Source organism: Periophthalmus magnuspinnatus, chromosome 2 (genome assembly GCF_009829125.3).
Source record: "Periophthalmus magnuspinnatus isolate fPerMag1 chromosome 2, fPerMag1.2.pri, whole genome shotgun sequence".
NCBI lineage: Eukaryota > Metazoa > Chordata > Actinopteri > Gobiiformes > Gobiidae > Periophthalmus > Periophthalmus magnuspinnatus.
Window position 1 is genome coordinate 12,460,659 of NC_047127.1, and position 25,600 is coordinate 12,486,258.

General features: G+C 38.3%; 1 protein-coding gene across 1 annotated transcript in view; it reads right to left on the reverse strand.

Annotated features, from left to right (window-relative positions):
* Nucleotides 1-25,600, reverse strand: part of LOC117384244 (FERM and PDZ domain-containing protein 4-like) — a 92,154-nt gene that overhangs the window by 19,088 nt on the left and 47,466 nt on the right. Inside the window, exons 2-9 of the mRNA XM_055228309.1 lie at nt 19,076-19,192; nt 12,571-12,722; nt 10,186-10,288; nt 8,787-8,832; nt 7,986-8,090; nt 6,521-6,628; nt 3,960-4,088; nt 1,172-1,291 (exon numbers count right to left, since the gene is read on the reverse strand). Coding sequence (XP_055084284.1) covers nt 1,172-1,291; nt 3,960-4,088; nt 6,521-6,628; nt 7,986-8,090; nt 8,787-8,832; nt 10,186-10,288; nt 12,571-12,722; nt 19,076-19,192 — 880 coding nt within the window. The remainder of the gene's footprint in view (nt 1-1,171; nt 1,292-3,959; nt 4,089-6,520; nt 6,629-7,985; nt 8,091-8,786; nt 8,833-10,185; nt 10,289-12,570; nt 12,723-19,075; nt 19,193-25,600) is intronic.

Consider the following 25,600-nt stretch of genomic DNA (forward strand, 5'->3'; position numbering starts at 1 on the left):
GGACTAAACCAGGACCAAAGCAGGACCAAAGCAGAATTAAACCAGGTCTAAACCAGGACTAAACCAGGACTAAACCAGGACCAAAGCAGAATTAAACCAGGACTAAACCAGGACTAAACCAGGACTAAACCAGGACCAAAGCAGAATTAAACCAGGACTAAACCAGGACTAAACCAGGATTTAAGCAGACCTAAATCAAGACAAAACCAAGACGTAAACAGGACTAAACCAAGACTAAACCACAACAAAAACAGGACTAAAATGAGAACTAAAGCAGAACTAAACCAAGACTAAACCAGAATTAAACCAGGACTAAACTGAAACTACACCAGAACTAAACCAGGACTAAATTGAGACTAAACCAGGAATAAACCAAGACTAAACCAAAACTAAGCCAGGACTAAACCTGGAATAAACCAGAACTAAACCAGGACTAAACCTGGATTAAACCAGACTAAGACAAGACTAAACCAGGACTAAACCTGGACTAAACCAGACTAAGACAAGACTAAACCAGGACTAAATTGAGACTAAACCAGAATTAATCAATACTAAAGCAAAACTGAACCAGGACTAAACCAAGTCCAAACTGAGACTAAACTGGGACTAAACCAGGGCTAAACCAGAACTAAACTGACACAAAACCAGGACTAAACCAGGACTAAACTGAGACTAAACCAGGAGTAAAACAGAACTAAACCAGGATTTAACCAGGCCTAAATCAAGGCAAAACAAGGACAGAACCAAGACTAAACCAGAAATAAATCAGAACTAAAACAGAACTAAACCCAGAACAGAACTTAGACCAAACCAAAACTAAACCCGGACTAAACTTGGGACAAAAGAGGAGTTTGAGATACAAGGAGATTTTTAAGGCCTTACTAAAAATATGCAGCTAATCAAGTGGTATGGCATAAAACAAAACTTTAAGGCCCAGTTGAATAGACTAAAAACACGGGCCATTACAGCTTTGTTACTGAACACATGTTATCTTATTGGTCAGTGCTTTACAATCACAGTTCACTATTTGGTGCATGATAATTACCAAAATAATGACATTAACTGCATTGTTGTTTTTTTTAAAATGTGTTATTATTTAATCTCTCCACATCTCAATGAAACAACGATTGCATTGAAATAGCATGAGCTGTTTTTGCGCTAGCATCTTTACCTGTACATAGAGGTATTCAAAAGCCACTGCGTCTCTCCTCAGCAGCTCCACCGGGTCCCGAGGCATAAAACTGATCCGAAAGAAACACTTCATCTTATCTGAGCCGGGCCGCTGAGTCACCTGAGGGAAAAGCAGAGGGAAAGATATACTCTTTACTGTCATTTATACAGAAGGAGAGAGGTTTGCAGTTTATTACAAGTGCAAGATTTATTTAAAGGTGCAGTGTTTAACCTGCACGTCTCTATGGAGATGTTATTGCTTTTCCTGGAATGTTCCACTAAACGTATCTAGCGCTTAGACTTTATATAGCCTAACATACAGACAGACACAAACTTTGTAGTCGTTAATATAGAAGGAGGGAGGTTTTCAGTTTATTACAAGTACAAGATTTATTTAAAGCTACAGCATGTAACTTTCTGGAGGAGGCACATCATTTGCATAATTCAATGGAAATAGAAAGTTAAAACCACACTTCAAAACATTATTCATGGAGAGAGATAAGTTTTATGCCATAATGTTGAATATTACAGCCAAAGGGACAACATTTCCATGGACACAAGCAGAAGAAGGCCGTCCTCCAGGCCAAATAAAGTTTTTTAGAGCAATAAATACAACCCAAGTAAAAAACAAAACAAAAAAAAATGTTCCAGTTCCACTAAACTTATTGATTTGGCCTTTATTCAGTCACAGGTGTTATACTGCTCAAAAATACCTTAGCAAGCAATACATCTCCACGGAGACAAGAAGGTGGCAGACCCTCCACCAGAAAACTTGCATATGTATAGTGCACTTTTAAAGCTGCACTGTGTAACTTTTCTGGTGGAGGATACTAACCCATCATTGTGATCCTTAGACATTACCTCCGGCTAACCCTCATTTCGAGGCTTTATTCAGTCTTTTATTCAAGTCAAAGTGTCTCCTGAAAATCCATTCTCACATCTGAATCCTGTGTGTTGAATATCAATCCTGTCCTCTTCTGCTCCTGCCCCCCCTCCTTTCTCTCCCTCTTTCTTTATGTCTATCTTCTTCCCTCACCTCTCTCTATCTCTTTAGTTCTCCCTCTCTCCATCCCAACCTTCCTCGCTGTCTTTCTCTTGATTCTCTCTCTCTCTCTCTCTCTCATCTCCTCCCCTCTCTCTGTATCTCTTCCATTTTCTCTCTCTTCTTGCCCCCAACACTCTCCCTCTTTCTTTCTGGACCCCCTGTTTCCTTGCCCCCAAACCCTCAATCTCACAGTCTCTCTTCTTCTCTCCTCTCTCTCTTTTCCTCTGTTATCTCTGTTTTCCTCTTTATGTACTGCTCTCCTTTATCTTCTCCCTCTCTCTTTTGTCTCTTGACCTCTGTCCTCTCTTCTCCTCTCTCTCCTTATATACCCCACCCTCCCTCTCTTTATCGCTCTCTTCTTCCCTCCTCTCTCTCTTTCTCTCTTATCCTCTCCCTCTTTATGTACCACTCTCCTTTCTCTTCTCCCTCTCTCTTCTGTCTCTCCTTATGTCTCTTGACCTCTGTCCTCTCTTCTCCTCTCCCTCCTTACGTACCCCCACCCTCCCTCTCTTTATCTCTGAGTCTCTCTTCTTCTCTTATCTCTCTCTCTTCCTCTCTTATCCTCTCCCTCTTTATGTACTCCTCTCCTTTCTCTTGTCCTCTCTCTCTTCTGTCTCTTGACCTCTGTCCTCTCTTCTCCTCTCTCTCCTTACGTACCCCCACCCTCCCTCTCTTTATCTCTGAGTCTCTCTTCTTCTCTTATCTCTCTCTCTTCCTCTCTTATCCTCTCCCTCTTTATGTACTCCTCTCCTTTCTCTTGTCCTCTCTCTCTTCTGTCTCTTGACCTCTGTCCTCTCTTCTCCTCTCTCTCTCTCCTTATATAACCCCACCCTCCCTCCCTTTATCTCTGAGCCTCTCTTCTTCTCTCCTCTGTCTTTCTCTCTGTCTCCTTCTGTCTCTCTCTTTCCCACTTGTCTTTATGTACACCCCACCATCCCTCTCTTTATCTCTCTTCTTCTCTGTGTGTCTCCTTCTGTCTGGGCTCCCTCTCTCTTCCGCCCTCTCCATCTCTCTTTCCCTCTCTCATTAGCATGTAGCGCCCGTTGCGGCTAAACGTGCGGTGTGATGCTAGCTAACCGTCGCCTGCTGTGCCAGTGGTGATAAATGACAGAGGCTTTGAAATGCAGTTTGAATACAGAGAGGGACAAAACAAAACAAAACAACTTGGGAGTCTTATGCAAAATATCATATGATTTGAAATGGAACTAATTAACAGATAAGCTAAATTAGGAATGAGACAACAAAAACATGAATAATAATAATAATAATAATAATAATAATAATAATGCATATGATTTTATATAGTACAAAGATCCTTTACGTTGCATTAGTCATTAGACATTTTTAACTCTTAATCTTCCAGGATTTTGTTGCCTTTGTTCTAACTTTTTTTTAAGGTGCACTGTGTCACTTGTCTGCTTGTCTCCATGGAGCTGTTATTCCTTTGCCTGCAATGTTCCACAGTTTGACATTAAACGGATTTATTTCCAAAGAGATTTCTAGGTGGCACAAATGTTGAACCTGATCGTTTCTATTAATTTCTACACCGAAGAACTCACTGCATTACAACACAAATCTGCATTTTAACAATATTCATTTTAGAAACCCCATCTGTATTAGATAATATACGGTCTACACAATGTTGTGAATTAATCTGAAACCCAGCAATTACAATGTTTTATGATGTGGGTTGTGCAAAGAGGTAGATGCTTTAAATAATCAAAATGCAATAAACAGTTTAAACCTGAGTGAGCATTTCCTGTTCGTGCAGCAGTAGTAGTCTGGTCCCGCCCTCTGCCCTCTGCTCCAGCATCAGGGAGAAGTGCTCTATGCATTTGATTGACAGCTTCTCCTGTAGGGTCAGAATCACATCCTACAGAGGCCACAGAGAAGGGAAAAACAGACAGAAAGGTCAGCAAAATTAAACACATTTGGAAAGCATTTATAAAATAAATAAATAAATAAAATACTGAATTTTGGCGTGGTTAGATATGATAAATGGCAATATTTTAGATACTCAAAGCTCTTTACATCAAGGAACCACTCACCCATTCACACACACATTCATACACCAGTGTACACAGACACTGGGGTGAGGTGGGTTAAGTGTCTTGCCCAAGGACACAACAACAGCATTCATCTGTGGGAGCTGGAATTGCACCGCCAACCTGTAGGTCCGTGGATCTGTCCGCTCAACCAACGATAATGAGCTGCTGTATAATTTAAAGCGGACCTGTTCTGCAAATGGACTTTTTAGATCTTTTAACCGTGTTATAGTTGTCCCTCTTCTCGTTTACCCTCTTAAAGTTTCAAGACTGATCTACCCCATTTTCACTGCCACCGGTATATTGTACACCCATGTCCAAATTATAACATAATGATCCACGGTTGTCATAGATTCCAACTATACAGCAGAAGCAACCATAATATGTCTTCTTTAAAGGTGCACTATTCTACCACTTGCTTGTCCTCATTGCTCAGTGCTTTGCCTAGAGTAGTGCTTCACAATATTAAACAATATTAAACAAGCTTATCTCCATGGCGACAAGCAGGTTATGTCACCAGACCAAGTCACAGGTCAGATGTGTGGAGAGGTAAGCCTGATAACAATGCTACAAATGCATGTTTTTAATAGTAAATTGTAGCAATAAAACACCTGTAACTGAACAAATGCAATAACATTTCTATAGAAAAACATCAGGTGGCAGACGTTCTACCAGAAAAGTTACATAACACACATTTAATAAACCTAGGAACTCAGAGTAGTTACATTTAATATAATTTAATATATTTCGCAATCTCCTTTTTATGTATTATTGCAGCTCTTCATTCACTTTGCTATTTTAAACTTTCATCACTCTTTGCAATTATAATTAGCTTCTCTTGTTGTCTGTGCCCCCCTGTTCAGCTGCTTTGAAAATTGCCCCTTGGTCAAAGTCATTCCAATTTAAATGTATTGTGAGGTATAGAACGTTTTACAATCAGTTGCGTAATATAAATATTTATATAATTTATAATTTATTTTATAATTCAGGCTTATACTACTTAAAGAGGGGGTATTTTGCACAATCACTTCAAAGAGGTTGATTTCGGTCTTATATTATTTCTGATATTATATCCAAATAAAGGTTCTTTTTAACAGAACAATGTGTTAATAATGTAATAAGTGGGAAGGACAACAAACACAAGCATTGGATTAAGGAGGCCATTGAGATCTGGAAACGAGCCCACAGGATAGTAAACAGGGACAAGGGGCCTATCAACTTTCAAGGACCTGAGATGCTGTCCTCTACCAGCGGAGGTTGGAGAATGGGACCAAAATCTACGTAAATCAGCTGGCAAAACACATCAACGTAACATCACGTGACTCTTCTGAATAAGGATGCAGAAGACTACCGAAATATGTCAAACTGTAAACACACTAGTCTATTGCAAAGAACTTTTATTTGGAAATGATGCAAAATCAATTATTTCTTTCTGTAATGTTATAATGTTCTTGCCTCATCAAAAACATGTTCAAAGATGTTTTAGATGTTATCCATGCATGTTTGAGTAATTTAGTGATCTCTCCTGGGCCCTATTCAAACCCTCCTTACAGTTAGCAGTACGATTCTGCGCAATGTTCAGCCCACAAGCCTAAATCACCCATGCTCCCACATCTCCATAAATATACAAAAACATGACACAAAACTGTAAACAACTTCACAAACCTGACACGACGTGCATTAGTTTCATTAGTCGGATGCACACTGATTGTGTTGTGATATTGCTCTGAAGGGGAAGTGACTAAATATATTACGTGTTAGCAGTTAAACCCCCATAAAAGTAAAATACCTCCTCTTTAAATAATACCCTAACCCCTAAGCTCAACCCCTTAAGTAAGTAGTCACTATGAAGTACCATAAGTCTTTCTTCATTCTTTATTATGACTATAAACATAAATATATTTTCAATTTGCAAATCACTGCCCTATATGTACGCCAGTTGGTAACAGGGAAAAGTCAATGTAAAAGATACGCTAAAGCTAATCACAATTTTACTTGGAAAAACATTGCATAAGACTTATTGCTTTGTAAACAAGACGCATGGGAGCATGTTAAACCCTATTTGAATAAGCAAAATTGACAGCCTTAGACGGTAATTAAATTCCAGTGAGAAGTCTCGTGGAGTTATGGAGAGTGGAAAGCAGCAAGGAACAATTTGGAAACGAAATGAAATGAAATGCGTTTGCTCTAATTATCCATGCTCTGTAGACTCTGGTTTCGTTCATTTAGGCCTGGGGCGGCCTCGGGATGAGACACTAACCTTAATAGACGTACTGTTGTCGAAACGAAATGATTTGGTCTGCCCGTTCTCCAGGTAAACTTTCAGCACATTTGGCATGAACAGGAGGGAGTTGTCCTTTACTGGGTTCTGAAAAAGATAACACATTTAGTGAATTAACTAGACAGTAGGGATGTCAGAAGTATCAGAAATCAGATACTAATCAATATTAAAACTAGATACTCATTTGAAATTTTAGTATCGTCACAACACTAGTAGGAAGCACATATTGATAAGATTTAGCTTTGGTGTTTTAGTCTCTTCACTTTGCATATAACAGGAGCTAGAAATAAATTGATTTTTGTGCTGTCTAATCTTTTTATCTATCCTAAGAAAGAATTTAATCACATACTGTAGGTGGTGTATTGTCTGATAATTGTCTAGTTTCTTAATTCTAGTTTTAGTCTGTTTCTTGCAAAGTACAAATAAGTTCAAGATGGACTAGGTAACTTTTCCGGTGGTGAGGTCTGCTACCTGCTTGACTTCATGGATAGGTTATTGCATCTCCATGGAGACAAGCAAGTGCGAAGTTACAGGGCAGAACTGTGGAGAGGCGACCCCGTTCACAGTGAGAATGCATTCAATTGAATATATACATGATAGAAGTTTACTGTGGAACTATCCAAGCAAAGTAATAATATCTCCATGGAGACAAGCAGAGGCCAGACCTTCCACCAGAAAAGTTACACAATAAACATTTAAATTAAACATCACAACACACACATCTGCTGTACTGAGCTTGCCTGGATGACAACATGGCAGTCGACAGAATACATTCAGACTTCAAGTATAATAACCACTACAGGGTTGCCAACTACTAACGTCAAAATCAATCTTTAAATATGAGCTTTATAAATTCACAAATTGTAAAAATATCCCTGCCCCAACTTGCACACATATTTTATTTTAATGTCATTCTTATTCGGTATAGCACTTTGGATTACTGTGTACGAATTGTGCTCTAAAAATACGCTTGCCTTACCTTGCCTAGGGTTTGTGTTGTTGTATCTAATGTGCTTTTGCAAACAGGACGAAAATAGTCTTTACTTGCTTTTGAAATGTTAATACAGTTTGTAAAATATGTACGGCTTATTTGACTCATTTTGGCTTCGGTTAATAAAACATGGCAGCATTAGATTAGATTAGAAACTACACATTAGTCCACTTTTCCCTGAGTGTTACACATGTCTTCAATACGCTCTCCAGTCTTTATATATGCATTCTGTACTGCCATTTCCATCAATGACAAACTGCACTGCAAAAACATGTCTACAGATTATTCAAATTGTCCAAACAACTTAAGCCTAAACAGGTGCAGTGTAATATGTGAGAGGACATGCTGGTATGTGATAGATAACCATCTGGCACTGCCCATGAAATCCCATATAATATGATAAACGTGTAAAGATGAGGAAGAAAAAGAGGAGGAGGAAGGAGGAAGACTTACTGGGACTTGTCCATTGATGATGACCTCCTCAGCAAAGCGCACTTTGACGGGATTTGTCTTGAGCATGGCTTTTTTAGCGGCACTGATAAACGCCGATTTGGGGGACTGAAAAAGGGTAAGGAGGTGAAGAAGAGATGCACAGATGGACAAAAAGAGAGAGATAAACATGTTGTATAAATAGATAGTGTTCGTGTATACATTTCGTCTAGAGCAGCAGAAATGATTAGAGCTGGATAATATGAAACTAGGACAAAGTTAAAGGTCCACTGCGTAACTTTTCTGGTTGAGTGAGGATGTTATTGTTTGAATAATGTAATGTAATGTTCCAGTACGGCATTAAACATATCTCCATGAAGGCAAGCAGGTAAGTAATAAAAACATCCGTAATTGAATAAATGCAAAATACATAATTCTAATGCCGTACTGTGGAATATTCCAGGTAAAGAAAGCAGTAAGAGCTTCAGTAGGACTACAGGAATACTAACCACTGACTAAACCAGGTCTAAATCTGCTCCAAGACTAAACCAGGACTAATGTTGGAGTAAAGACTGAAAGACTAGCACAAAAACAGGTCTAAACTAGGACTACAACCATTACAGTATGTATTTACCCTTTAACGAGAAGGTGTCTGGTTCTAGTATATGTTCAAAAGCTCTTTCCCGCTGAAAATGTAGGGCCCATGAAGCATTGAACAAACAGGCATAGGCTATTGCTTGTAAAATGTGCCCATTGTAACATATTTATATGATTTATGGCTATGTAAGATGACCATGAGGCTTAAAATGAATAAAAAGTACTTACAGGATACGGCTGGACAACAGTCAGTAATATGGATTCTTTGCAGCTCCTAAAAACAAAGAAAGAAAAGAAGTGATGTAATGTGTTTGTAGAAATGTATAATTATAGATTTTAGTCCAAATACTGCTGCCGTCTGCACATAATTTCAGATTCACTAACCAGTGAGAGATTTGGCAAACACACTGTAATGCTCATTAAAGGAATGAGACAAAAATAAGTAAAAGCTATTTGAATTTGTGGAAACTTAAAGCCACAGTACACAATGTTCCATAATATGGCTTTGACTTTCTATTTCCATGGAATCAAGCAGGGAACAAGTCACCTCCAGAAAGTGTTGCTTTAACTTTAATAAGTGGTCCATTCGGCAGATATGGATTGTTAACAGCAGCATTATAAACTAAAACTGCCTTAACATTATGGTTAAGCTGAATTTGGTCATAAAGTATCACAGAGCTGCATATCACTATTCAACTCTCTTCAGCTCGAATCTCATCATAGTCACATAGTCATAGTACAGAAAAATCCAAAAATTCCCCACTAGTACAAAGAAAATATACATATAGGTTCTAGTGTCGGTATCGTCCAAATTTGTTTCAATATTCAATGCCAATATTTTTTTGCACTGCTCCATTGTCTGTGTGCTCATTTTGAACAGATCACTGCCTCAAAAGAGAGTGTTATATGGCTGTATTTTTACACAAATATGCAACAAATTACTTTATACCCAAATAAATATATTTTATTATCATTTTGAATAGTTTATTTGTGATCTTTACTTTGACTTAAGACAAATTTGTGGGCCTTGTTAGGGATTTAAAAAACAAAATACTGGCATTGGCAAATATTGGTTATCGGTCCCAGTAACAAGAGAAAGATCAAATATCAGTATCAGTAAAAAAAATTAAAAATCCATATCCTCCCATTCCCTAGTAATTATCGTGACAGGCCTATATGAAGGTGTGTCCAGGTGTGCCCAGCTGTGTCTTTGTGTGTCCAAGTGTGTCCTTGTGTGTCCAGGCAGGTCTTTGTGTGTCCAAGTGTGTCCAAGTGTGTCCTTGTGTGTCCAGGTGTGTCCTTGTGTGCCCAGGTGTATCCAGGTGTGTCCAAGTGTATCTAGGTGTGCCCAGGTATGTCCATGTGTGTCCAGGTGTGCCCAGGTATGTCCAGGTATGTCCATGTGTGTCCAGGTGTGCCCAGGTATGTCCAGGTATGTCCAGGTGTGTAAAGGTGTATCTAGGTGTGCCCAGGTGTGTCCAGGTGTGCCCAGGTGTGTCCGGGTATGTCCAGGTGTGTCAAGGTGTATCTAGGTGTGCCCAGGTGTGTCCAGGTGTGTCAAGGTGTGCCCAGGTGTGCCCAGGCGTGTTCAGTTGTGTCCAGGTGTGTTCTGGTGTGTGCTGTTTACCTGACCAGGTCGATGACTCTTTCTCTGGGAGCAGAACTCACAGGCTCATCATTGATCATTATAATCTCATCGCCAGGCAACAGCTTCCCCTCAGATGGACCACCTAAAACAAAATATATATGAAAATAAACTTAACCTCATGGGCTAAACTGACACAAAACTACTCAATGACATTAAACTAGAAAATACTTTTAAGGAAATGTGGATAGCTGGACAGTTTGAATTCAAAATATGGGGATCTATATTAACTTCCAACTATATTTGTATATACTATATCCCATTTTTGAACTCCTTTCCACTATACAATTCCATCCACTAATAATGAATAGGTTGTACTGTATTCTCATGGCATCAAAATTCCTATAGTTATGGTTAATATCTCTGTAATTACTGAGCTTAGCTTACTTTACTTTAGTCTTTTTTTCACAATATCTTCAGAAAGCGGTGCCATTATTCAACATCTAAGCACGGAAGTTGAACATTAAAGGCCCAATTTTTCCCATGAATTTGAGCAAAATATGTCTTGTCCCAGTGCAAATATATTGTATAAGCAGCTCTTGGGGACGAAATAAATCAGCTGCGTGCTGTCTGCATCTAATTAGAAAGCGTTTTATTGTCCAATAATCAAGAAGTGCACTGTTAGCCTGCTTGTTGTTGTTAGATGACAGCAAAACTCCACTCTGTCCTCTGAAAGTTGTGAAAAGCACTTATTAACTCATCGCGGTGAATAATTAGTATGCTCGAAGCACATAAGGTAAGTTAGGGATAACTTTGGACCACTGCAAACTGTTTAAAGTGAACTTAAAATTAATTCTGTTTTTACAGTACAGTGCCTTTAATTTGCCATTCAACTTTCTAAACGGCCCCCCATGTGAGAATTCTCCCTTGGCATATCATCTCATTCCTGAATATTCATTAGTTCAATTGTCTCGTTAGCATGCAGCATTGATTGATTATTGAAATGGGTGATCAGGGTGCAGGCAGCTGAAACAGTCAGGCCTCCATTTTGAAAACCAGCCAGGAACCAAAACAAACAGTACCTCCAACTAAACATTCATTTACTTTATGTTTCATTATTTCCCCTTGTATACGTTCAGTTTGAAGTTATATAGGGCATGGAGCGCTACCGTCAGCAGTGGTATCTGCTGAGAGGACATTTTAACACATCACATGAATGCAAGAAGCACATCAAGCGATGTTTGGTTGACATATTTATAATGCTGTTAAAGTAACTGATGACATTTTTGATATACATTTCAATTTTGCAAGGCAAAAAAAACAAAGGATTACACAGAAACTAGGAAAGAAAATGAAATATAACATGGTCTATGATGCTAAATGTCAAAAACTGATGTTAAATTTCTCTTTGATTACATTCATAAATAGGTAGTAAGTGTTAAGTGGTGTATTGCCCAAGGACACAACACTACGCACTGGTCTCAGCAAGGTTCAAACTACCTCCTAAAACAGTTGCATAGTTAAAATCGTAAAATTAAAATCCCAATACAATTTAGAACAAATATTAGACAAACTTCATTGATCCAAGAGGCAAATTACACAGTATCTCAAATATAAAAATAAACAAAGCATAATTAAGTTCTGAATAATACTATAAGTAACAAAATATGTATAAAGCAAGTCAAATATACATTTATAGTAGATTTTAAAGTCCACTGTGTAACTTTTCTAATAGGGATCTGTCAACTGTTTGTCTCAGTGGAGATGTAATTTCTATGCCTAGAGAGTTCCTCAGCATGGCATTAAACTTAAGTATCTATCTTGCATCTATTCAGTTTCTGGTTCTTTTCTTACTCAAAAACATGGATGGTTTATCAGTTATATCGTAAGATTTCCCAAGATATTGGTATCAGTTCAATATTGAACATTTTGAGGACATTTGGCACAGATACTTTTTCTGGTCAAGTCTGTGTGTTTCCCAGTTTGTAGGAAAATATGAATTTATATGCCAGATAAATACATTGTCTTTTTATTTTTACAAAGCCATAAGTTATAGTGAAACTTACAAATGAACTTAACCGATATTAAGCTTTTAAAATTAATAGTACAGACCAAATTTATGTTACCGGCCACACCAGCAAGACAAATATCAGATATCAGTAACGGCATAAAGAAATTCAAATCAGACCATCGCTACTCAAAAATACCTTGAACAGCATGCATTATTACTGTGAGCAGAGTTGCCTCTCCACAGATCTAACCTGTAACTTCACCTGGTGATGTGACCTGCTTGTCTCCATGGAGTTTAGTGCCATACAGTGGAACATCCCAGGGTAATTAATAGCATGTCCTTAGAAGCAAGCTGTCAGTGGACTAGACTAGGGATGTTACATAGTGCACCTTTAATGAACTACAGTGTCTTGTTACCTGGAGTGACGGAGCGTACGACCACGGGCTTCTCACTGCCGGCCACAAACCCAAAGCCGAGCACCGGGTCTCTCCTCATCTCCACCAGGCGAGGAGCAGGAGGCAGCCCGTCCAAGTGCACCTCCTCCAGGGAACTGCTCTGAGACACCTGGCTGTGACAAACCACAGAGATATGGTGAGTGATACTACTGCTACTACTGCATCTATTACTACCACTTCTACTTCTACTGCATTTATTACTACTGCTTCTACAACTACTGCTTCTAATACTACTGCATGTATTACTACTGTATCTATTACTACTACTGCCACTACGACTACTACTGCCACTACGACTACTACTGCCACTACGACTACTACTCCACTACTATCTGGCTGTGACCGCAACAGACAGGAGACACATGTGAGTAAGGCACAGTGACAGAAGACTACTACTACTACTACAACTGCTGCTGCTTCTGCTACTACTACTACCTCACTGTGGAAGACCAGATAGAAGAGACATGTGATAGAATAATACTAATAAAGTTACTACTACAGCTACTACTATTACTTCTGCTACTACTACTACCTGACTGTGAAGGAGCACAGAAACATGGTGAGTGTTACTACTACTACTACTACTATTGCCACTTCTTCTTCTACTACTACTACTACTACTGCTTCTTCTTCTACTACTACTTGACTGTGAAGGAGCACAGAAACATGGTGAGTGATACTACTACTACTACTACTATTGCCACTACTACTACTACTACTACTACTACTACTACTACTACTACTACTTGGCTGTGATCAAAACAGAGACATGTGAGTAATGTACAGTTACAAAATACTACTAATAGCTTCTACTACTACTACTATTACTGCTACTGCTACTATTGCTACTATAACGTACAAGAGCATGCGAGTGATGTAAATGTAATGCAGTTACAGAATATTAGTAATAAAGCTACTGTACTCTCTGTCTGTGAGAGATGACACACATGGTCATCACAAGTGCTTCACAAATTAAAAATAATGCAAACAGATAAAAATAATTAAAATGAAATACAGCAAAATACAATACAGTAAGGAAAAAATATCAAATTTTATATTGACACAAATAAATAGAAACATAGATCATCTCTTTCCATTCTGCAGATGAATCACTGCTTAAAGTGAGTGAGATGTATTTTGACTGGTGTCATTGTGTCACATTAGCGCTGTATAAATCACACTTCTGGCTCTGATCCCTCAAGGACAGAAAACTGCACCACTGTGTACTGTCAAAACTCCAGAGGCTGCAATACTAAAACTGACAGAGAATAAGACTACTGTCAAGTGCTCAAAAGATTCATTCATTAATTCATTAATTATTGGATTTATATGGCGTCTTTCATGACACCCAAAGTGCTTTACAGTGCATTACTCATTCACTCATTACTCATTCATTCCACACTCAATGGTGGTCCAACTGTATCCACAGCTGCCCTGGGACAGACTGATGGAAGTGAAGCTGAAATCTGCACCATCAGCCCCTCCAACCACTACCAACGCACACACTATTTTCATACTAGGTAATGCGGGTGAAGTGTCTTGCCTAAGGACACAATGAAAGTTTTCCACTAGCGACCCACTGTGGTACCTGGGGCACTCAGCGACCTCCCATCTAAGTACTAACCAGGCCCAGCCCTGCTTAGCTAGTGAAATCTGACCAGATCAGGTTTGACAAGTCAGTACGGTCACAGTAGTAGAAGCAGTAGAAGTAGAAGTAGCAGTAGTAGTTGTAATAGTAGTAGTAATAGTAGTAGCAGTAGCAGTAGCAGTAGCAGTAGTAGCAGCAGCAGCAGTAGCAGTAGTAGTAGCAGTAGCAGTAGTAGCAGTAGTAGTTGTAGTAGCAGTAGTAGTTGCAGTAGCAGTAGCAGTAACAGTAGTAATAGTAGCAGTAGTAATAGCAGTACCTGCAGCAAAAGATAAGTAAGAATAAATAATAATCCAAATTGTTAATAACATTTATATGACATAAATATGTCATCTATATAAATTAAACGTCTATATCTAAACAAAAGTAATAGATTTTTTGTATTGAGGATTTGAAAAGGCATTTGATCAGAGTATTATGCAACAATCATGCAACAATTACTAATTATAGACCGCCTCAACAGCTGCTAGTGGTTGGAGGAGCTGATGGCGCAGATTGGCAGCCTCGCTTCTGTTAGTGTACCCCAGGGCAGATGTGGCTACAATACTATCTTACTATCTGAGGGGAGAATGAATAATACACATGCTTTAAGACTAACACATTTTAATAACATCTCAGGATCAACCTCTGAGAATCAAATGTATTGTGAATATCTGAGCAGGTTAATAAAGATCCATTAAATATTCCAAAGGCTTAAGATTTAACAGAATTTCAACAATAAACGAATGCATTTAGTCCAAGCAGAGCAGGATTCAAAATATTTCTACAGTCCACCATAATGTGTGACTTCAACTTACAATATTGCAAGTTCTTATGACAACCCTTCTGTATATAGCCTACAAAATGTCCCAAATGGGCTACAGTAGCTTCGCACAGACTTTATTACTAGTCCAAACATGACAAAGTTGAGGTATTTTGTTGAGACAGTTGCTTGTATCTCCATAAGCTTATAATAAAATCTCTGAGTATACTATATATTGTGATAGTCTGATCAGGTTAAGAATGATATAATAGGCAAAAAATTGCTTAGATTTCAACAGTAAAACAATATATATAGTCAAATGAGCTCAGGATTCAACATATTTTAACAGCTTTGAAATTACATTATCGCAAAGTCTTATTACAACCCTAATTATAGACCACAAAATACCCCAACTGCACTGCAGCTGCGCACTTTAAATTTACAAGTAAGTTGAGTTATTTTTGTTGAGACACTTACATGCATCTCCATTAATTAGCCGCTATTAAAACCACTTACACTTATAATCCTTCTTGAATTTATGTTATGTCTTGTGGGGTATTTCGAGGTTAACGAGCGCACTAAAAGCCCTCAGCAAATGAAATGTAACCTTTTTCTTTTTAAACAGCCTCGTGCGGGATTAGAGCCTGGGACGCTATACCAGATACAGTAATTAATATTGTCTCTATTGAACTGTATTTCTATAAAGAGCTCCCCTGGTACAGTCGGTGCTGAGACTATGGACTGTGACGACTGTGAAAGTCTATTGCAAATGCAGCACTTTGTGTCAAAATCAGACCACCGCGATGTGCACGTCTAACTTTGAATGCGAAATAAGTTACAGAATGTAAAATATCATGGCGTCGTAAAGTGGTGAAAAGCTTAAATGATGCATAGTGTGACTTTAATTACAAATGATGATGATGTATGAATGTAGTTACTATTAAAAGTCCCATATTACATAAAATTGAGTCTTGTGAGCTTTAAGTCAGGTTACAATGCTGTCAGTTGAGAAGAACACTTTAAAAATGTATTTACAGAATCCTGAATACCAACGTTAACGTGTATTTTGTAATGTAATGTTTGTAATTCTGTTATATGGACCAATCAGACTACTGTATTCTCAATACTTTTACACCAAGCTGCATTATAGTATAGTCTAAAAACATGACCACGAGTTTAAAACACAACATTATGTTTGTTCTGCATTTATTTTTCACTGATTAAAGAAAGAAAATACACACGCCTCATCACAAGAGCTGTGTTGTCTATTTTCTTTACTAAAACAGTCCAGCTTGAAGCCAAAATTTTATTCCTCCGATTTTAGAAGTAACTGTGTTGAATACCATCAAATGAAAGAATTACTGTACCCCAATACAGGTACTCAAAATATTTTCTGTACATGTAACATACCAAAAACATGTTTTTGTTTGAGTAACACTGGTTTATTAGTCTATATACATCTTCAACACTCAAAATGCGCTGTTCCACCTAGTGATGTCATGGAGTGGTAGCTTTCAAGTCAACAGCTACTTTTTTACCTTTAGTTCAGTAGAAATTTGCAATTCCAGGTTTGAAATTATCCAGATGATTCTAGTGAAGGTGTACAGAGTTTAAAAACACAGCAGAGCACTTCCTGTATTACCACATGATGACATCACAAGGTGGAACAGAGTGTTTTCCGTTGAGAAAAGCACCTAAATATGCAAGGTTTGAGCGGTAAACATGAGTGAATGAAACAAAACACAACTCCTGGTACGTTTTTGATGAGAAAACAACATTATAACATAGATCAGGAAAGATCATCATAAAGGCCCTTTAAGAAGTGTCGTTGCAACTACTATCAACTCTTCACTGTGAACTCCTACCCCCTTTTGCCCCTTTCCTTTGGGATTAACCCGCCCTGTGACAGAGGGTAGAGATGATCAGGATTGAGCCGTGAGTCTCATTATGTCAGATTTACGGAGATCCCAGCTCCATATGTAAATCCACAGACTGTAGACTGGATGATAATGGCTGCAGATTTGTCTATAGGTTTATAAAAGTCTCGAAGTGTCATTGACCACTGTCTGTGCAGGGTGTCGGGGTCAATCTAGTGGGACTGGCCGGACTTTTATTAAATGGGGGTGGGAGTATAAGTATTTTTTATTTCTACTCACTCCCTTTGGCACGGAGCTGTGTTTTTGCTTTTTATTTGGAATGATATACAGTATTTATTTTGTTTATTTTCTGAGCTGTAAATTTCAACTAGAACAAACTTATGAAACCCATGTAAGAAAATCCAAAATGGCCACGTCACACAAACACACACCAACACACCACATTCATACTAGGCTGGTGTGCTGTTATGTCATCTGTGTCTTGCCCAAAGGCAGAAAGACAGTAGGATCCTAAAGGGGTTTGAACCTCTTATTTTATGTAGCAGCAGTAGTAGTAATAGTAATAATAGTAGTAGTCTAATACCAAGGCTGCATTGTATTTTCTTTGGGCACAATCACTGAGAAAAAGTCATCTTTCTTCTTGCAAATATAACTTTTCCAATACGGCAAAAAGGACAAAGAGGAAAGTGAAAAGTACAGAAAAGAAATGAGATTGAGGCAAAAAAAAACCTGTAGAATAGTTTGAGTGAGATGCAAAAGTCCAGGCAGCAGCATAATGTAGTCAGGATGAGTAATTGTTAATTTAAACCAAAATGGGAAGGACTTGGGGACTATAATGAATTTATTTATCTATATACTACATAAAGGTGCAGTTCCTGATTTTTAATGCCTTAAAAACGTGAACAGAACTACATTTTAAACAGTTTGCAGTGGTCCAGAGTCATTCAGAGCATCCTAATTGTTGACCGCGATGAGTTTATAAGCGTTTTTTCGCAACTCTCAGAGATCAGAGCTTTGCCGTCACATTAAAGCTGACAACAACTTGCATGCTAAGCACACACTTCCTGATTTTTGTGAAATAAAACGCTGTGTACAAGCAAAATTTGGGTTGCCTCAGTACAGATATGTTATATAAGCAGCTCTTGAGGTAAAAATAAATCCACTATGTTCTGGCTACATCTATAAAGCATGTTATTGTGTGAGAATCAGGAAGTGCACTGTTAGCGTGCTAGTTGTTGCCCACAAAACCCCACTCTGGTGTCTGAGAGTTTCATACAGCTTGGAATGAATACTTAGGATACTCGAAATGCATAAAGTAAGCGAAGAATAACTATGGACCACTGCAAACTGTTTAAAATGAACTAGTAGTTTTTCACGTTTTTTAAGATGGCAAAAATCAGGTACAGCGCTGTCAAATTTTTAAACACGGGAGTCTCTTTTTAGTCATAACCTCCACTGTTAAAAATTCCATTCAGACCACTTTAGTTTGAGATTGTATGTTTACTCAGCAGAAGTGAAGCAGCACTTACTGAATGACAAATGGCTAAAACAATAAAAAGGCAACTGCATACAAATGAACTTAGAGTGGACTTTAGCAGATAGCAGAGAAGTGGACAGGGGACGAGGAGAGAGGAGACAAGGAGAGAGGAGACAAGGAGATAGGACCAAACGAGATTCCGACTCAGAGAAAATTGGTTTCATTCTATTGCCAAGATAGAGTCAATACAAGTCAATGCAAGTGTAATATATTGTCTAATTTGGGGATATAGTAAAAGCATTATGAATAAAAAATATTTGCAAGCAAGTCGCAAATGGTCTGAGATGGCAAGGAGTAGTTTCTTGTTGTAGTAGTAGTCATGGGTTGCAGTAGTTTAGACTGTAGTAGCGATAGAAAGGTAGTAGGATATAGTTGTAGAATAAGGAATAGCATTTTAACTCAATAGAAGTAGTAGTAGGTGGTTATAACTGTAGTCTAAATGAATAATGCGATGTAAAGAAGTTATAGTAGTAGTAGTAGTAGTAGTAGTAGTAGTAGTAGTAGTAGTAGTAGTAGTAGTAGTAGTAGTAGTAGTAGTAGTAGTAGTAACAAAAGCAGTTACTGTAGAACTGGCAGTAGTAGTAGTAAAGTATAAATATAGTGCTAGTGTAACAGTACTTTCTTCTTTCTAATAGTTAAAGTAGTGGTAGTATTGGAGTACTTACCTGGTGAGGTAGTCCTCTCTGGAGCTGTTCATACTGTCCCAGCTGTACGGAGGTCCCTGTAGTCCCCCCCAGGAGCCTGGAGCAGGGGGAGGCCAGCCTGACGGTTTGTTCTTATGGCTGCAACACAAGACAACACAATAACTATAAACTACTGCACTTTAATAAAACATTCAAATATCGTACATAAAGTGAGAATGAATTCAAACATATTGTGCTTGTGTGTGCTGCTTAGTTACAATCTATGACACTTGTGGATCATTATGTTATAATTTGGACATTTTAAATCGCAATATTCATCTAAAACGACTTCATCAAAGAAACAAGTCTGCTGATTTCCGTGTTGGAAAATTGCAAAGCCCAATGGGAGCTAACGTCACGGTAAACGTCATCACAACAAAGAGCCACTCTGCTAGACCATGTACATTACTCTTCATTTGTGCCAAAGTGATTACACAACGCTGCCTTACCCTATGTCCATCACCAATTAAGAAAATAAAATCATAGAACAAAGTAACAACAGAGCAGTGGCCGTACCGGTGGAGGTGAAAACAGGGGTTGATCGCAGCAATGACGTCTTGAATAGAGGAGAATAAAGATTGCTCTAACCCAAATCACTCTAAATACAACTTTGAGAGTGTAAATGAGAAGGAAAAACAATTATAACACAGTTAAAAGCTCTGAAAAGTCCATTTTGCAGAATATGTCTGCTTTAACAGTACAATTACAAGAAACAGGGACATTTTTTTTCATTCATTTGAAGATCCTGTTTTGAGTATGGAATTTAACGTAAAAGGGATATAGTATTTAAGTCAATGGCTTTGGCTCACTGCCGTTAACTTAAAGGCCGAGAGCCAACAAGATCATTGTAAGTCCTGTTAACTGCAACTCATTTGTGCCTCTAAATCATTCAAATATAAATCTATACAAATCAAAGTGCAAGCTAAATTTCTGTATTAGGGGATGTAGAAAACTAAGCCAAAATACAGTGGCTCAAATGACAAGATTTAAAAAAGGTAAAACATTTTGTTTTCAAGTTACATTTTTACATTATTTATAACAAGGACTAAATTTTGTTGAACTTGCTGAAAAAAGCGAGTACTAGATTTGAAAAAAATATCAAATTGGAATTGCTCTGACAAGCATTGCGATTAGATTTGTTGATTTATGTTTTAATAATAGGATTCTGTTCAAATTTCACATTTTAAACACGTCCTGAAGAAAAAAATCTGAACTGACAAACTAACACAAGAATCCCATTTTAGAACATGTTTTTATAGATCTAAACTCCAGGCTTAGCAGTTTTTTTTAAAGAATAAAACGGAATGGTACTTCAAAAATCGCAGTCTTTGAGTTTTGCTATTTGCTTCCATTCAAATTGCGATTAATCTTGCATCCTTAGATCAAATGTTTTACTATTATAAACCTTTTCATGGAAATAAATGAGGGAAAAATGAGTTAAAAATCCAAAATGCCTACTAAATGAGCACGTCATCCCCACAAGAATCCAACCGATTTTGTCCCACGCTTGGATACATCTCTTCATCATGTCATCACTTCCGATAAATCCATTAGCATCCTTTTTCGCTACTCCATTGTAAATTAGTAAAACTTCCCAAAATCCATTCCAGTTTATCAAAAAATTTGAATCCAAAGTTTGAAAAATAAATCCAAAAACATCGATCAGGACGCAGAGATAGTCATCGTGAATGGCCGCACCAAACTGAGCTAAAACTGCGTTCACTCCCTTCCCTGATCCAATAATCCTTTTCATCACAGCGAAAATAAATCCACCACGCCATATTTGTGTGTGTGTGCGTCTGTGTGTGTGTCTATATATTTGTATGTGGACAAAGTAAGAGGATTGTGTTGGAAAACCCCACCAGGACGCAACTCTTAAGGTTAGCATCAAGAGCTTTCAGTGTCACAAATTATTCATGACACAGAAAGGCCATCTTCAGACCACTTTGGTACTACTGCGTGTTTACAACATGTAGGTTAGGATGCTGGGCTAGGGTAGTCCTGGTTTAGTCCTGGTTTAGTCCTGGTTTAGTCCTAGTTGAGTCCTGGTTTAGTCCTGGTTTAGTCTTGGTTTAGTTCTGGTTTGCACCTGGTTAACTATAGACCTTGGGTAGTTCTGCTTTGAACCTTGGTAGAGTCCTTTTGGGCCGTCCTCAGACTACTTTGGTACTACTGCGTGTTTACATGGAGGTTAGGGTGCAGGGTTAGAGTAGTCCTGGTTTAGTCCTGGTTTAGTCCTAGTTTAGTCCTGGTTTGCACCTGGTTTGACTAAAGACCTTGTTTAGACCTGGTTTAATCCTGGTGTAGTTCTGCTTTGGTCCTTGGTAAAGTCCTTCTTTTGGGCCACTTTGGTACTACTGTGTGTTTACATGTGGGTTAGAGTGCAGGATTAGAGTAGTCCTGGTTTAGTTCTGGTCAAGATCTTGTTGACTATAAGCTTTTCTGATCTTTGACTTTCCAGAAAAAAACACAAACAAAACAAAACATCTTAACTTTGGTACTACTGCGTGTTTACAAGATAGGTTAGGTTGCAGGGCTGGGGTAGTCCTGGTTCAGTCCTGGTTCAGTTCTGGCTTGCACCTGGGTATCTAAAGACCTTAGTATTGTCCTTCTTTTGGTCCAGCTAGGTTTTCGACCAAGTTTAGGTAAAAAAACAACAACAAAACAAAACATAATATATCTCGGTATCCCTGGTTCATAGGATTTCTGGTCTAGTCCTGTCTAAGTTGTGGTTTAGTCTTCAATTATCAGTAGTAGTAGTAGTAGTAGTGGTAGTAGTAGTAGTAGTAGTAGTAGCAGCAGTAGTAGTAGTAGTAGTAGTAGTACTAGTAGTTTTATCCAATCAAAAAACCCATATTTCTTGTTTAGAACTTCAAACTGTGCATATAATAAAACTAGCTAGAGACTAATATTTCAAATCTCTGTATTGTCTAAAACTGTCAGTGTTTTCAGATCACAATCCAAAGCTTTTGTATTCAACTCTGATAGACACCAAGAAACTGAAAAAGGGGCAATTTTGGTCTAAGAAATTGTTGAAAAGAAATTGAATACTCTGCCTGAGTTTGAAGTCTTTCTTTTGTAAACTTGAACTCTAAACAGACTTGAGATCCTGGCTGTTTGTTCTTAAAAGTTGTTATTGCAGAATTGCCACACTATAGGACTTTTTTAGCTAGCATGCGTCACTTAATATTCTCCACATAAACCTTCAAACAACATGGCTCTCCATCTCATGCCTCCAATATTGATCAACTGAATGTACTGTAACCTTTATGTTCAAAATGTAAAACGCGGTTAGGTTCCAGGAAAAGTGCGATATAAACCAATGTATTTTTACTACTTCAGTATTGGTGGATTAATAAGCATAAGAATCTACAATGGGATGGGTTTGAAATAGTATGACACTGAAGTAACCTAAGCCAAAACAATCTTAAATACTTCTTAAATAACTACTTCTTTACCTATTGTTTTCCCATGTTTTTAAGCAAAATTAGAAAGCATTTTATTGTTAGAAGTGTTGGCATGCTAGTTTTGTCATTGTGGTGAATAATTAGGATGCTTGGAATGCATAAGGTAAGTGAGGAATAACTTTGGACTGCTTCACATTTTTAAAACAGTAAAAATCTGGTACGGCGCCTTTAAGGTAGGAAACTTTGTTCTCTGCGTTTGACCCATCCTTCAATGCATCTTTAGATCTTGAGCTAGCCTTGCTCAGGACTACCTTAGCTGGAGGATTTGACCTATTGTGCATGTTTTGGGTTGATGGGGGAAACCAGAGTGCCCAGAGGAGACCCACCCAGACACAGGGAGAACTTTCTCAGCCACTGTGTCGCCTATGCCTAAGCATGGGGAGTACATGAGTTTCAAACCGTGAAAGGAGGAAGTAAATCTGTTTAAGTTCTTCCTGGCTCTAATTCATCAATTGCTGTATTTCAGATGACATCACAAGATTCTATAGGCCAATGATATTTATACCAGATGATTATTGTTAAATGCAGATTTGTCTTGTAATACAGTGAGTCCGTGGGTCTAGTCACTTATCGAAATTATCAGGTTCAACATTTGTGCCTTTACCTTTTGGATATTTCATGACAAAGTACAGTTATTAACAGGACAAATTGGCTTTTATATGTCCATCTGGGAGTATGACATCACTTTATAGAGTTTGAAATCCAACAAAATAAAGGGAAAAAACATAGCAAAGATTTACATAAATTCAACACATTTTAAAGCCTCTATCCCTCCTGTTTTCCTTTATTTACCTTTAGAGCATTCGGGCCTCTGCACTACATTAGAACCCTGTGGTTGTTCCAGTCGTATTGATTCGCTGTGTCTCATCCTTCACTGAATACCATTACTTTATATTGAACTGTGCCGCCATCTTTAAATCCACTCATACCAAGCATTCAATCACTGGAGGCTCAAATGCTGCTAGAACTTCATAATTATACTAACAAATATAGAGTCCTGCTTCAGTCCTGGTTTAGACCTGGTTTAGTCCTGGTTCAGACCTGGTTCAGTCCTGGTTCAGACCTGGTTCAGACCTGGTGCAGACCTGGTGCAGACCTGGTTTAGACCTGGTTCAGACCTGGTTCAGACCTGGTTCAGACCTGGTTTAGTCCTGGTTCAGACCTGGTTCACACCTGGTTCAGACCTGGTTTAGTCCTGGTTCAGACCTGGTTCACACCTGGTTCAGACCTGGTTTAGACCTGGTTTAGACCTGGTTTAGACATGGTTTAGACCTGGTTCAGACCTGATTCAAACCTGATTTAGACCTGGTTTAGACCTGGTTCAGACTTGGTTTAGACCTGGTTCAGACCTGGTTTAGACCTGGTTTACTCTTGGCAAGTGACCCACCTGGCCAGGTTTCAAATGCAAGAGTGATATGTTTAATGCCATAGTGTGGAACATACCAGGCAAAGCAATACCACCTCCATGGAGATGTTAAACCCGTTCAAATCAAATATATATGTTACTTATAACAATTTTAGTGCTGATTTATTCTTAATTACAAAAACATTAGATATGGCGTCCCATGTATTTATGTTATAATTTGGTGTTTTGGTTCTCAAGATGATTATCCAATCAGAAAGCACATGGGTTACCAGTTTCAATGCTGAAATCCAGTTGGTTTAAACCTAAAAGGACTCTGTCTCATCTGAATCCTCGTTATAAACCCCAGCACCTGCAGCCAATCATGGATCAGTGGTAGTGCAGCCTTTGCAGCTCAGTGAGTGAATTCTGGAGGTTCTGATCGTTCAGATGAGGCCTGTTCACACTGAGAATGAACTGTAGAATTGTATGTGCCCTCTATCTGCAGGTTAACGCACTGACAGCGCAGGTTGAGCTTTTTTAAGCAGTAAGAGAGCAGGTTACATACAGTTTCTTTAAAGTAAAATGTAACTTGAATGTCGCATGTTTAGTTGATTAATATGACAGTGTGTGTAAACCAGGATACAGGACAGGAGCCAGCTGGCCAAATGCTCCTCTCCTCCTCCTCTTCCTCTGGACAAATATCAACAAACATAGCCATACTTCAAACATGTCTCCAACTGTTACAGAGCAGCCTAAATGAATTATACAAGATTATCTGATTGCGATTATTATGAGATGAAACATCATCATTTTACCATTATTCACTATTATAAACACCAAACAACAATAAAATCCTATGATTACTGACACCCTGGCCAACTATTAACCATTCCCAGTGGTGACCGGGTTTACAATGGTGGAAGTACTTTTGTGGCTGATATATAGACATATTTCAATTTTGATTTACACATGCTTGTTTCCACAGTGCTTTTGTTTTGCCGGGAAAGTTACACAGTATTGCATTAAGCATATGCACATGGAGGATATTCTAAAATATGGTTTTAACTTAGCCCTATTATGATAAGTAATGCCAGTACTGCTATGGCTATTTTTAAATTTGCAGTCAAAAAATGTACCCACCAAATGTATTTTTCCCATTTATCCATGTACTGGTTGATTTATTATGATCTCTTATGAAATATTAATATCTTGACTCAAATTCAAGATGACTCCAGGCATTTAAATAAGCATTGGACAGTATACTTTTTGCTTGACTAGCGTTGACATTTTAGCCTGCATTGCATTATTAAAAGGCAATGCTGAGCTTGCGTTTCACCCCAAATACTTCATGTAATATATGTTGTCCAGTCACATTTTGGTTTAGCTGCAAATGAACACTATATTGTAACATTTCCTGAGGACTTTAGCCTATTTTAAAGGACGATCAAGGCTCGCGGGCTTAAATGTTGAAATGAATATAGTCTGGCTTTGCTGCTTTGTATCCCATAATTCACTGCACATGCACAAAAGCTAGCATCTCCTCCCAAGACGCGTTAGCCTACATTATGACAATACTTAGCTCCCCCCAGCACTACTCTCTGACGCCAATTCGCACCACTTTACACTCTGCAGGATAACTAGGCTAATTTAGACTCCAATGCTTTTCAATGGGACTTAGAGGTAAGAGATGCTATA